Source organism: Megalobrama amblycephala, linkage group LG20 (assembly GCF_018812025.1).
Source record: "Megalobrama amblycephala isolate DHTTF-2021 linkage group LG20, ASM1881202v1, whole genome shotgun sequence".
Taxonomy (NCBI): domain Eukaryota; kingdom Metazoa; phylum Chordata; class Actinopteri; order Cypriniformes; family Xenocyprididae; genus Megalobrama; species Megalobrama amblycephala.
The window spans coordinates 15,796,719-15,812,134 of record NC_063063.1 but is presented as its reverse complement, the minus strand read 5'-3'; the positions used below and the strand labels follow the sequence as shown (position 1 = coordinate 15,812,134).

The following is a 15,416-nucleotide window of genomic DNA, read 5'->3' as shown; positions in this document are numbered from 1 at the left end:
AAATAATCATTGACTCGCAGTATTTCTATCAGCCAAAATTTTAAAATTCTGAAATGCTGAATAAGTGAACAGACTGTATTTAATATAATTATTAATTAATTTATTGCCAGTATATTTGTATCAAATCAAAAAATTTGGGAGTCTTGGGAGTCTGATTTGACAAAGGCCTGCTTGGTAAAGTAAAACGGCTAGCCTAATTGTGCTGGGATGTACTGGATGAGGCTCAATTAATGACCTCCTATTGGTACTGCAGTGAGGGACATGCATATACCAAACAGATTTCGGATACTTGTTGTTCCAGTGTGTTTTCCCACAGTTTGTGTTTATTTAGGTTTATGAACACAACTCGCCACTAATCTTTGTGTCTGTTTCTCTCCCTCCCTTGACAGAAAGACAACTGCATTGTACCATGTTGTATAACTTAACCACAGTGTGGCATTGGCACAAACTCTACCCCTTGGGTTCACTTTGTGTGACAGTATAATAAGTAACTCTCATTGTACAATAGAAGGAAACATTTTAATATATAGCCAGAATGTGCTGGTCTTTTTTAGAGTCAGGGAACCCATTTTTGAGAACACGGATCAAAAGAGGCACGTTACACAAGGCTGAAGTGGAGGGATCTGATATGACCTTTGATCTGAGAGAGGGTTCGGCCAAACTGTGTGGTTTAGTACATGGCCAAATGTTCAGAGGAGAGTTTATAAACAACTACTAAACCTGTTCATTACTGTAACAAACACAATTCCGCTAATATACTCACTCACAAAAACGTTCTGTGCCATATTCTCACTTTCTACCTCTTACCTCTCTCAACATAACTAAACACACAAACACACTGATATGTGAGTTAATGAGCCGGCGCAGTGCTCTGCCATCCAGTAGGCAGCGAGCCTTGGCAGCCGCAGGAGCTGTAAACTCCTCTGGCAAAAGTCTGCAGTGTGCAAACAGTTGCATTTATAGCTTAATAACAGATTAGATGTCTCCTTCAAGCCCCAGGAAAGAACTGCTTGTAAGAGGCCTTCGTGAATGACTGTTATTGTAGCTATGTGGTTTTCGTTCTGTCTAATGAAAGGAGAATGTTGGCCAGCGTTTTCATTATTGGATTGTTATGATGGCTGTTTCTGACATGTTCCTCTCTCCGTCACAGCTCCTGCTCGTCATGATCGGATCCACGGACGAGATTCTACAGGAGGCAGCAGCCAGCTGTGTGGCTAACATTCGACGCCTGGCGCTGGCCAATGACAAGGCTAAATATGGGTAAAAAGTGACCGCAAGCAACACAGATATAATCTTCCTCCCGATCTCAAACAAATTTGTTGCCCACTTTGGTACTTTTTACCCCCTGGTATCGACTCAATGAGTATAAAAGGATCAGCTGTGATGACCAGCGTGTGTTTATTTATATTTTACTTCAGCTCTGTAATAATAGGAAGCATTTAGCCAAAGCTAAGCATGTCTTTAATTAATTCTTTGGAGTCCACATAAACCTGGCTCACCCTTGTCTCAGCTTTTTCCCTCAATTTCCTCATCACAGGATTTAATTTAACAATAACAATAAATGCTTTCTTCTTCTTTGAGTGTACACACCAAATGTTCCACAGTTTGCATTCTCTGAAATGGTTTAGAGCATGAATACAACAAATTCACAAATGCAGCAGGTACTGATGTCCACATGTCTGAATAAAAGGCACATCTGCAACCCTGTAATTAAAGAATGCTTACTGATTAAAGCAGAAGCACTCACCATACTTTCTTCCTCTCTCACATGCTCACAAACACAGTTATGAAGACTGCACACAAACATTTAGAGAAAATATAACCAACAAAACACACTTACACACATGATTTGGTGATAGTTTCAAGCAGACAAAGACAGTCCCATTAATGTGAAAGATTGCTCATAAATTGAATCAATGGTGACGTGAATGGGCACAGTGCTTGGAGTACTTGGAACAGTGCAGTTGCAGGTCCCTTCTGAGTAAATATGATTTTGTGCATAATTGACATGCAGCAGTTCCCTGATGAGATGGAGTATTTTGCGTTATTATTTGTTATTGAAAAAATATGGTGATGGCTTCTCTCAATGTCCTCATTAATTTTGCCTGTTAAACGTAGGAGCGTGTATGAGGAAAATGAGACCACCTCAACAGTACAGCAGCAGCGTGCCTTTTGCTCAGACAGACCCATAAAATGTAATCCTTAAAAATAATCATGTTTTATATTATCGGCATAAATCCAATGTCCAGTACTTTCTCTACCAGATATAATGAATGCAAAACAACAAAACAAGCAAATATACAATTACGCAAACTAGTGGAACAAGCAGTGGAAATTTGTCATATAACATTATATTTGACTTAAATGTCAGTGCTGCACTGTAAAAAGTTTTTACCTGATCTGAACCCGATTTTTGACTTTAGTTGGTGTAACCTACAGTAGATAGGTTGATTCAACTATATTAATATTTATTACTAAAATAAAGTCAAGTTACCTTCAGATTGTTTCAAGCAGCTTTAAAGTGATAAACAGGAAAATAATGATCTATGGTGCAAACATAATCCGATTCTAGCGTAAAGCAGCTCTAAAAAAGACAATATAGTGACATTATTCAGATCAAGTCAGCTCAGTGTTGATTCAGTTCAGTTCAATAACTGTGTAAAGTTAATCAATTATGAAATGAGTTTAATTCAGCTATTAAGCAGCTCTACGGTGGGTGATTTCATCACCCAGCTCAGTTCTCATTCAATAGTGTCAGTGCAGTCAAATCAGTAATATTACCGATTATTAATTTAGATATTACCACATTAAGTAACATGGTTTGTCAATAGTTCTGTTATTATAAATATGTGAAGATACATATTTTGCCTCTCTAACTGATTTGTGAACCAGATTCCTCATTATGAGGGTACACATCTATGCATCCATCTTTTTCATTATATATTACAGTGTTTACCTTTTGCAGAGCATGCATGGAATGGCTTGGGGGTCCCATAAAATATAAATATGTAAAGATAAAATACAAGTTTTTCAAATGTATTTTATGTTTTTAAGGTACAGAATGTTATTTGTCTACTGAGCAACAAAAATGGTTCACAAGCACAGGTGTCATGGGTATGCATGGACGAGGAGAGTTGATGATCTATTAGCAAGAAGTTTTTATTCCATAGACACACAAACACAAAGATAATCCAAACAGGAAGCCGATGGCAATAATCCAAACATGAAGAAATAGGAAACACAGGAGATTCAACAGCTTTACATTGAGATGTAAAGACAATGACCAACAAGCAAGTACTGAGGGGCTGTTTACACGACACCGTTTTCAACTAAAAACGTTTTGGCCATTCATTTACATGACAATGGCATTTTGGTGGCCTGAAAATGCAAACTTTTTAAAACGGGTTTCAAAGTTGAAGTAGCCACTATAGGGAAATAACAAGAAGAATATCAAAGTGCAGTAAACTGTAAAAATAAGGTGGAGAGGCATGAGCAAGGTGAGTGCTCTGTAAAAGAATACGTATGTACGCACAAAGTGACATCGCCAACTGCTTGTCTGGTATGCATAATACAGCGTTTTTATTACATTGTTGTCGTGTAAACGTTCCCTGAAACACAAGGGTATAAATACACTAGGTAACAAGGCTAACAAGAAATAGGTGAAGGTGATTAGTCATCATGGTAACTAATAAGGGAAACTGTGGAGACAAAAGCAAACAGGAACAAACCACAGGAAGAGAACACAGGCACAACAAGACAAAAGAATTTCAAAATAAAGTCCTGAAACATAAACAGGGGATTGATGACAGAACACCCCCACCCCCACATTAAGGATGCCGAAAGCTCTATAAACTGGTCCAGGAGGGTGATGGAGTTCAAGTAAATTCATTAGTTAACATGAGCCAACAATGAAAAATATCTCTTAAGCATTTATTAATTTAAGTTTATATTGATTTCAATATTTACTAATACATTATTAAAAATATATATTTTTATATTTTTGCGGGAGGGAGCAGGACGGCATCTTGCGGAAGCAGGACTAAAAAATTTAATTTCATGCAGACATCTATATGAGAAGACTCTTAAAGTCATTGGCCAAAACCGTCACATGACATCTAAGTGAAATCAGACCCACATTTGTGACGATAACCAACTACCAAGAAATCACATTGCGGTCTTTCTACAGTAAATGTCATTTAAAGACAAAGTAGGAGACAAACGGAACTGAATATTTGAATTTTTGAAATCAATATCGAGCTTGATTACAACTGATTTCCTGTGGCTCCGCATTTGTCATACTTGATTCTCCTGTGTTGAGTCTATCATGTATGGCTAAGTGCAGTTTACTTCAACTGACTATAAACTAAGAGACTCTAAATGAGAATCATTGTCTTCTGAGTATACGACTCTGATCACCAAAAATAAATAAGGCCTTTTTAAACCCAAGCAGTGCAGATGTTACAACCGCTACCCTTCTTTTTTACTTCCCCCCTTCATCCATCTCTGTCTCTCTCTGTTTCTCTCTCTGAGGTTGATGACTAGTAGGACATGCCTAACTAACATCATTAAACAAATGTTGCATGTTTGACTGAAGGACAGGAATTTATGGGATGGTGAGTTGAGGACAGAGGACGTTTAAGTCATTGGGATGAGAATTAGTGCTCTAGCGTCTGTCTTCCTGCCCTGTCAGCTCAAAATTGCAGACCGTTCTCAACCACACTGCCTCAGCATGTTCAAGACTCAGTTCACTTCTTATCCAGACATACTTTTGTTTTTAAAATTGCTGATAGCTACCTGAGATCTGAAGTTTTTTTGTCACTTTGAGCGAGAGGAAAAAAAACATGGATCTCAAAGTATCCTGAAAGCGCTTTACTTGTGCAAACTTCTTGTCGATCTGTTATTTGATCACGGAAATTATTCAAAGCTAATAAGAGGTTTTGTCACCACACACACACAATTACTAGTTGAGCCCTTAATATTTGGAAATCAGTGGAGAGGGAAATACGCTGAGAAATGTTGCGGTCATGCTTCACCTAAACCTCCATCTCTGCCCTCACCAAGAAATATGACCTCATCAAAACAACCAGAAACCTTTTCCTTATTAGATTTTGATTGAATTACGTTGAATACAGTCTCATTTGTATAAAATCATAATTCAGTGTGTTTACTTAAGGTCGTGCTGGGATGGAGCGGTGTAATGCAAGTGCGTGCGCATGTGCTATTTTTTGTAAAAATGAAACGCGTCTGTTTGAAGTGGAAGGTTCCCGCAGCTCCCTAGGCAGTGGGTTAGAATATTTCATAAAGAAACTAATGACTAGTAAAATGTTCTTCCAAATATCAGAAGTGGCTTTGTTTTCCCTTCAAGAGGACAAGAAGGCTGTGTTTTAATATAAAGCCAAATGGGTAGCAGAGCATCACGGCTGTGAAAATACACTCAAAGTGCATGCTCACTTAGTACTCAATCCAAAGATCTGGACTAGCTTTTTAGAGTTTTTTTGGAGGGGGGTTTACACGCATACATGCACTAGTTCGCTCAGTATGTTGCAACAAACTGTTACGTTTCTGTTCTTTTGTGGTCACAAACCCTCAAAATGTAATACGCTCTCAAAGGTTAAATATGTCTTGTAATGCCTTTGCATAACTAGATGGTTTTGGTTTGCTCACTCACTCTCTCCTTATTGCTCCAGTTCCCTCCCTCTGTCTCTTTTTCTCTTAAATGGTTTAACTGCCTCAAATGAATTCTGACATTCCCATCCATAAAGTGTAAATAACTAGCTGGCTTAACAATAAATAAACAGAAAAATGAGTGTGCAAATACCGCAGTGTCTGGGTCTGCTTTCAGACCTGTCCCCTATAAAGAGCTCAATGACTTTAATAAAGACTGCATTGGTACTGACAGGCCATGCTTGTAGTACTTTATAGAGTACACAAATTTATTATAATAGGAAAAATCACCTGTAGTACGGTATCAACCGCTGGCATAGGAATTATCTGAAAATTCAGCCTCTCTTCACAATAAGAACTTTTAAGAATATGTGCTTTTTAAAGGTCCCGTTTTTCGTGGTTTTTTGAAGCGTGTTTATAGTGTGCAATATAACATGTGTTCATGTTTCGCGTGTAAAAAAACAGTATTTTTCACATAATTTACTTATCTGTATACCGCTGTTTCCACTGTCATAAAAACGGGGGCTGATGACTTCCTTGTTCTATGAAGTCCATCCTTCAGAAATACGTAACGAGTTCTGATTGTGCCAGCAGTTCCTGTGTTGTGATTCAACAGCAGTTTAGCGCATATCTTGCCCGGAAAGGTCACGCCTCTTACCATAACGTGGAGATGCATGCGCTCAGTGTTATTGTAAACATGTCTTTAATTTTACCCTATCAATTTGAGCCGGAATCAGACCCGGTGATTGGACTGCGGGATGAAAATAACAGCGTTTCGACGACATGGCGACAAACACACTCTACAAACGCCAAATTCCTGTGGGCGGAGGTTAGTCAAAAAACTGTTTTAGTGACGTCATTAAAGAAGGAAGTAGAGGGATGTAGTCCAAACTGGCCGTTCGATGTAGGCGACTTCTGTTAAATAAAATATCTCGCTTGGCATTGAACTTTGAGCTTTAAAATTTTACAGATTTTATTTATACTCTAACAACAACATTACACACTAACTAAAGTTTGAAACATGGGATCACGAAGAACGGGACCTTTAATTAGTTAATTGAAAGCAAAAAAAACTTAACCTTTTTAAAATTATATCTTACCAAAATGTAACAATTTGTTTTTATCTGTTTAACAGCGTTAAGTTATAATAAGCAAAAAAATTAATAATCTTTTTACTAGATTGCATTGTTAATTGCTTGTCTGTGTTGCACATGCCAGGAAGACTGTTGGGCTTATGAATATTAATCACATTTTCTGTATTTGCCTGAATTGATTTGCTAAATCAGAATGTGGGTGGTGACTGCTAGCTAATGGGATTACCACTTTTGCATTATATCTGCCCATTGCCAAAGCAACCAAGCCGGCAGAGGATTAAAGGCTTTGTTTATTATCTTTTCTGAATTAATTCTTTTTTTTTTTTAACAAAACAGTTGAGCGAACAATTCAGTGGCTTATACATAAAGCCATATATTATACATACTTCTATACTATATAGGAAGCGAAAAACAGTATGTGAAAAGAGTAATATATCCAAATTCACAGTATTCATAAAACAGCAGGCAAAAAACTGCCTGAAAAACTAATACTTCTGGCGAGATTCTGAAGTGCACAGAAAACAAACACTTTACCAGTCCACAAGAGAGGATTTGTGAATGTCAGTGAAGTGATGCAAATGATGCTGTAGTTCACATGAAAAATGACAGAGCCATTCACTTGATTTGTTCAGAATCAGTGATTTGAGCAAATCGTTTGAGTAAATGATTCAATGACTCACTCATAAAAACCAGTTATCTATGCCACCTACTGGCTTAACAATATAACCTGCAGAAAGAGTCAAAGCACAATTATTATATTATATTATATTATATTATATTATATTATATTATATTATATTATATATTTGTGCACCCTCTTCCTGTCTTTCTTAGAATTATGTAGGACAGCGCACACAAGGTTTGATAAATATGTGCCTAAAGAAATGTTGAAGTTATACTCAAACAAGATTAACTTGTGAAGAATAAAACTCTTGGATAACAAAATTTAAAGGATTCAGTTAGAATAAAATCAGAATAGTCAAAAGTCAAAATACCTCAAACGAACAAATGTTCTGAATGTGAGATAATCACACAATCACATTGGCTTTGAATCACAAAGAAACGCAATATCACACCAATAAGGTTATATTTCGGGTTACCAAATTACAGAATTGGTCTCTGTATCAAATACCCCTTAGCATGATTTGGCAAAATAACTCGCAAGGAGAATCAAAATGTCACTCTGTATATTCACAGTTCTTGAGTGCACTGAAGACTGAATAACACAATATAGGAACGAATATTAAATGCTGTGGGCCTATACACACACACACAAGTTTTTCACAATCCACCCCATAGCAGGCCTGAGACATTGCTGGAGTACGTGGTAGCCTTAGAAACAACAAACTGGCCCTTTACTCTCCTGTGTGCATTCTTCGGAAGATGGGCCACAGACTCCTACCTCGTAGCCTGTCTGTTGCTTTTGACATTTAACCACCAGATCCTCCTGTCAACCATCATGACGAAGGGAACCGCACTCTAATGGTTGAAGTCTTACCTCTCAGGTAGGTCCTTTTTAGTGTTGTGGAGTGGTGAGGTGTCTAAGTCACAACATCTAGCTACTGGGTGCCCCAGGGCTCAGTGCGTGGACCACTTCTCTTCTCCATGTACATGTCATCACTAGGATCTGTCATTCAAAAACATGTTTTTTCTTATAACTGCTATGCTGATGAGACACAGCTCTACCTCTCATTCCAGCCAGATGACCCGACATTAACTGCTCACATCTTAGCCTGCCTGACAGACATTTCTTGATGGACGAAAGACCACCTCCTTCAACTCAACCTTGCAAAGACAGAACTACTCATTACAACTTCTCTATTCAGGTAGGTTTGTCAACCATAACTCCATCCAGGACAGCCAGGGAGTTATGATTGATGATCCATTAAATTTCACAGACCACATTGCTAGAACTGCCTGGTCTTGCAGATTTGCCTCATACACAACATTAGGAAGATGAGGCCCTTCCTATCGGAGCATGCTACACAAGTCCTTGTTCAAGCTCTTGTTCTATTGTAATGCTCTCTTGGCAGGCCTTCCAGCATCCACTGTCAAACTTCTGCAACCAGAATGCTGCAGCAAGTGTGGGTTTGTCCTCAAATCAAATTCAAGGCACTGATGTTTGCCTACAGAACAACCACTGGCTCTGCACTCCTATACCTAAACTCACTACTTCAGACTCCAGTGCCCTCCAGAAGCTTGCGCTCTGCAACTGGAAGCACAAAATCACTTTCACTGACTTTTACCTTGACTGTTCCATGCTGGTGGAATGACCTGCCTAACTCAACCCGAGCAGCTGAGTCTTTAGCCATTTTCAAGAAACCGCTAAAGATGCATCTTTTTCATCAACACTTGACCCATTAATACCAGCACTTACTATTCTATTCTGTATATCTTTTATTTATCTAAAAAAAAAACTTTCTAGTCACAACACTTACATATCGTTGCCCTATTGTTGGTTTGATTGTTTCTATTGTTCTCTTCATTTGTAAGTCGCTTTGGATAAAAGTGTCTGCTAAATGATTAAATGTAAATGTTTCTCGCATTAATCAGGACCGCAGTTCTAGGACTACATTTCTAGGACCCTAGTTTTTTGTGTCAGTGCAACCTAGCCAATTCTACTCCAACAGAGGAGACCTGATTCAAACTTCAAACAAAGCAAAGACTAGACCCACGGAAAATTATTAAATTTATCTTTCAACCTTATTTTTAACATAAGAGTGGGCACGGCCATTTTAAACTTGTGCAAGGCTTTCGATGTCAGCAGTCTCCTGTTATTTAGCTGTGCAAAAACAGTTCATTGTGTTGCTGGATTATTTTAATTTATTAACATACTAATAAACAGACTAGTTTGTAGCGCAATTGTTTAACCGTTCACTGCACTTTAAGTGTGTCACACATCAGTCGCTGCCCTGCTGCTAATGAATTGAAGTCTTGCACAGACACAGAAAAGAGTCTCTTTCCAAGAAAACTGAACACCTTTTACAGTTCCTTCAGAATCAAAACAACAAGCTTATGCTGCGTTTATGCCATAACTGCAGTAATTAAGAGATTGTATTCTACTGGGTTATATTATATTATAATGTAATTGTCACGGGTTGTTGTATATAAAGCGCACAATGTTGAATAAATCAGGAAACAGCCTTTAATACAAAACTCACATGGGAAACAGATCACACAACATCTTAACATTGCAGGACAAAGACTGCAGGAACACAAGGAGCATAAATACTAGACTAAACAAGGAACTAATTAATTAGACAACAGGTGAACTGAATACAACAATCAAACACACTGGGAAACTGGGTCAAAAGAACAGGCACACAAGCAAACATGACAGAACCAAAAGCACAATATACATGTTACAGTTATATTATAGGAAAAAATGCCAATAAATGAGTCTGATATATGATAGAAACCAGTTATAAATGTATACGTATACCTTACCTACCTCCCACATACAGTACACATTAAGCACTTGGACATACTGTATATAAGATCTAGAGCAGCACAGACCTTCTCCTTTCTGGGTTCTAAACCTACCTGGGAGGCTTGTGGCTCTGGACCAAGAATGATATTATCCTTGATTTTTCATCAGGATGTGTTCATCAAGCTCTCAGCACCCAACACGAGTGAGAGAAAGAGAGAGGAGGTCGAGACCGAGACAGAAAAAGACAGACAGAGGGAGTACAGCAGCAGGCCAACTGCTGATGATTATCAGATTTTTTTTCTGCTCATATAGTGTGTTCGAGACGGTGTAATGGGAGCTTTTTGCTTTGGATTTTTACACAGCAGGAGAAGGTGGTGGTAACTGATCGGACCAGATATATCAAACTGCTGCCAATCATCCTTATGTGCCACAATCTTTTATGGTTTTTACATATTTGATGTACTGCTGCTAGTTGCTCGTAATGCTATCGGTAAATCACATAATGGCAGCATGTCTAAATGTGCTCTATGTAATGTTATATTGAAGTTCCTTTGTTCTCCTGAAATCTAAAATAAACCCTGCGCTGTCAGCATGCACACAAGCTTCTTAATATGAGGTCACGAAGCGTCCAACCTCAATACACCAACCACACGAATAAGCAGCCACTTCAAAAAAGGAACGGTATTACCTCTGAAAACAGTGCAACCTGAAAAGATAACAGCGTGCCAAAACACAGAGCCAGGCGACCCAGTAGATTACTAAACAAAACACGACACGCATACTTCACAGGCATTGATGTATTTTAGGAAACCGTCTTTAAAAGAAAAATACTGCTTGAGAAAGAAAGGAAAGGTGGGAAAAAATGAACCAACAGCTCAACATACAATTATTCTTCAAGACATTGTGTTTGCCAGCATGAAAGACACTAATGCCATTCAGATTGGACACAGTAATGGCCTTAAGTATGTGTGAAAAAGCTGCTGAGAGTATACATACTCTAACTTGTGCGAAGGTAATTTGAAAAACACTGATTGAATCACTTTTAACAATCTCTAATGGGTGTAATTGTTCAACAGTTTATATTTTCCACAAGGCCCAATGATTTTAACAAATCTTGTCTGTGGCTTTCTTTAAGTGGCCTCAACATTCAGTGGCTGTTCAACTCCTATTTAAGGCTTGTGGCCGGTGTGAAAATATTGGCTTAAATGAGGGACAGACTGTATTAATGACACCAGAAAAGGGATTTTGAGATTTTAATGAGAAGACATGTTGACACCGAGGTAATGTCAGGAAATTACAACTACGGCAAAAGAACTACCTGGATTTACTTTAGGCCAGTTCCATTACTCTCCGATTTGCCATGTTGGAAACGGTGAGAAACATGAATGCATCTTGTTTGCATAGCACTACAAGGTCACATGCTGAAAGCTTCAGCGGTGTGGAATTTCACCATTAAGTTAAATAAAACATCTTGGTTTGTCATCAAACTTCTGTCTATCCTGTAAGTGGATTTTGGGTTAGCTCTTCATAAACACTTAATTGTTTTATGCAGATGCTGTTGCGGCAACTCAGCAAATAAAACACAAGTATGCTGTTCCAGCAGAAAAGGAAATAAAATAGTAATGAAGAACATTTGCTTTGCCCATAGTTTGAGTAAAATGTTTTCTGTCAGAATTTCTGTTTGCAAGCCAACCTGCATCTTACTGTCAAAGTATATTCACACTAAATAATCAGTCCCACTTTATATTAAGTGTCTTTAACTATACTATATACTTACAGTACATAAAAAAAATGTTAAGCATAATGAACTTATCGTGCTCATGTTGTATTGCAAATTAGTGTTGCCTCTATTGAGGTGAGATATGGGTAAGGTTAGGAACAGGTTTGGTGGTATGGTTAGGCTTAAGAGTGGGTTAAGGTGTAAGCAGAGCCGTCCTTAGGGTGATGCAACTGGTGCAACCGCGCTTTAGGGGGCCAAATGGACCGACGGGGACCCTCTGGAATGCGGTTGCGAATGGACCGACGGCGAAGTAATCCAACCAACCACTACAACCTCCCCCCTTAAACAGACCACTTTCAAAGTACCCTCTACCCTTCCACATCCACACCCCCGCACACAATCCAACAAAGGTGATGCCCCTCGGACTGGGCCCCGCCCCATGCTTGGGAAGCACTGGGTATAGGGAAAGGGTCAACAGTGTAATTTACATGGAGGTATTTTTTTTAAATGTTGGTACATAGTACAACCCTAACCCACTGAAAATGTAGACATGTCAAGCTGTTTAGCAATAACATCCATTGGTCTGTACAAATAAACCTAGATCTTAAATAAGACACTTGGTCTGGCAGACACCCAAAGCCCCAGGGCAGTTTACTGGTGAAGTGCACTTAAGGGTCATTACACTTTCAGCAAGGCTTCACAGAGCACATTATCTCTCCTCTGACCACACCTTTAAGCAGTGGGCATCCCATGGAATGAAGTACACCACAAAGTGTTGTGACTACCTGCCCAAGGGCATGTGGTTACCCTGGAGATGCCACTGTTAGAGTAAACCTGTGGGCACCCACATGTGTCAAGCCCCACATAGACAAAAGAGTAAGAGAAAGGACATCATTTCAATGGCCTTAGTGGTCGAGCAGCACTGTCTTTTTCTCTCAGTGACTTGCATTTACGAGGGGAGTGAGTCACCCTGCTGATGTTCGGGAGAGTTTTGTTCATTAAATAGGTAAAAATACACCCAAATAAAAGGAACACGCCAATTATACGGGGCGTAAGGAGCGCATATGTGCCTCCGAGTTTAGTCACTTCACCTCCAAACACTACCCTGGATAAACCCGAAAGACACAGTCAATGGCATTCAATGCGACGTGTAAGTCGTGTAATTTGGAGAAAATGAGAGGGTACCAGAATCACATCGATGCTCGCGAGGGATCTCACGCGAGCAGCGTTTCCTCAGCACGCTAAGTCTCCCGATAAAGCATCGCACATGGCGTTGATATAATTAATTTGTTTATATATTGCTTTATAGCGGTTCTTAAGCGAACTGGAATAGAAGTAATTGTAGACCTTGGTAACCATGTTTGGAAAAGAATTAGGTTGTTCAATGAAGTGATTCCGCTCTCAAAATGTTAAGACAATAAAAATGAGGTCTCGAGGGATTTTGTGTCCTCGAGCGGTAAGCGTTTTTGGTGAACGAAAGGAACCCAGACTTCCGCAATTGGTCTTTCGTTATTACAGGGAATAAAACCAAATCTATTATTAAACGATATCAAGTGATTTTAAATGATGTATGATATGACATAGAAATTAGCTTACATTCATATATAAATTTTCTTACATATTAAGAAAGCCTGTAAAAAGGTTAGTCAGAAAACGTATTTTCACTTGCTGCTTGAGCTTTCACTTGAGCACTTTCGTTGCGAACGAATCACGATATCTACCTAGTATTTAAGCAAGACTTTTTTGAGAGATGCACATCGCAGATATAGGCCCATTTATTAAAAACGCCTTTTATTTTATTGGGTCAGGATGCATTTGGCATTAATTTAAACATTTTATAGAATATTTAGTTGATTTCTAAATTAATTTGTTGATTAATATGGAAATATAATATCGCTATAACAAATAATATATGCCTAATATAGCCTAAATAACACCGAGTTGCAGACAATTAAACAAAATGTGTTAGAACATTCCACGATTTCACCTTATTAATAAATTCATGGTAGCCTTCTGAGTCCTCTTCCCAAGCCAGTGTCTAAATGACTTATTTCTCCATTTGACTACAATGCTAATATTTATCCATTCATCCGTCTCATGTCAAAATCTGTTTTGCACATCATACTCAGGTGAAGCTGCTTCTGATAAACTGCATCCAATCACACCAGCTCTGGCTGAAATTAGTAACTCTATACAACTGTCATGCAGTCGGGTGATGGACGCGTTCCAGACGTGAACCCACACAAGGGAATACACTGTTGCACTGGCTGTCTCCCGGTAGCCTCCCCCTGCAGAGCGGCGAAACCGGCATAAAACAATCACTGTATGTTCGCCGTCTGAGCCGCTTAGCTGGGAAACACGAGATGAGTCCTTTATTCATGTTCCCGGGCGCGCTTGAATAAAGCACAGAGGCGAAAGCGGTTCGTGTGGTTTGCTCACAGGATCTTAGAGCGGAGAACATGTGAGAGGGGAATGGGAAACTGGAAACTGGATTACACTTTACAGAAAGACGCAGAAGGGGGAACGTTCAGGTACGTTCATTCAGCCTACATTTTACAACTGTTTTCAGTTAAGACTAATGTAAATGTTTTCACTGTCGCGTCACCTAAGCAATGTGACAGGGATGATTCGTGAAGTTTTAATCTTTGGTTCATTTCCATCGCTCTCTATGGATTGCAAGTACCACAGATGTTGTCATTTTTCCTCCCAGATCTTTCCATAGGGATGCAGTCTAAATACATGTAATTGATAAGTGCTGTAACAAAGGTTTTATCACATCAATGATAAAAACTAACATTTTTTACATGTAAAATCTACCTTTCTTACAGACACATTGTTATTCTTGTCTAGTCATATGAAATAGGCTAATGACCGGTCAACGCAGCATTATAGTGTCATATACGCACCATTCATTCTAAACACTTTTAATGTTGTGCAAACTGTACAGAAGTTTCAAAAATATCAGTCAATATTTCTCACTCGAGCCTGTCTCAGACTCACGCGCTTAATGAGTTTTACGTGTTTTGTTTTGGCTGAGGGGAGCTTTACGTAGGCTATTTTACATTAAATGTAATATATCCTAGTCTTTATCTACTGAAAATGATATTTCCAAATGTATGTTTCGGTCAACTCACTGATGAAATTGAACAAAAGTGTCCTTTTATTCTGTTTCACAGGATTTTGACAAGGCGCAGCGGCTCCGTCGAGTAGGACATCCCCACGGCGGCCAAGGCGCTTTCAGCGGACACAGGGGGAAAGGAGGACTAATATACCAAAGATGAACACAATTGTGTTTAATAAGTTAAGTAGCCAGGTTTTATTCGAGGAGAAGGCGAATGAGGTGGAAAGAAGCAGTCGAAATTATTTAGAGGTGATAGATGGACAGCATCCGGACCTGCTCTCCAGCAGCCCAGTCATCAAAGACAGCTCAGCTATCCGGCACAGGAGATCCGGGTATGTCAGAAACTTCAGTAATGTTTGCAAAAATAAATGTAGCTACTGCAGGTTC

At 38.9% G+C, this 15,416-nt stretch overlaps 2 protein-coding genes across 2 annotated transcripts in view; both read left to right on the top strand.

Moving 5' to 3' along the window:
• The window catches only part of odad2 (outer dynein arm docking complex subunit 2), an 80,090-nt gene extending 78,586 nt beyond the window's left edge, over positions 1 to 1,504 (top strand). The window contains 1 exon segment of the mRNA XM_048171093.1: positions 1,151 to 1,504. Within this exon segment, the coding sequence (XP_048027050.1) occupies positions 1,151 to 1,264 (114 nt within the window). The 3' untranslated portion in view covers positions 1,265 to 1,504.
• Positions 1,505 to 14,124: 12,620 nt separating this feature from the next.
• Positions 14,125 to 15,416, top strand: part of mkxa (mohawk homeobox a) — a 35,927-nt gene continuing 34,635 nt past the window's right edge. The window contains exons 1-2 of the mRNA XM_048170022.1: positions 14,125 to 14,439; positions 15,085 to 15,361. Of these exons, the coding sequence (XP_048025979.1) occupies positions 15,186 to 15,361 (176 nt within the window). The 5' untranslated portion in view covers positions 14,125 to 14,439; positions 15,085 to 15,185. The remainder of the gene's footprint in view (positions 14,440 to 15,084; positions 15,362 to 15,416) is intronic.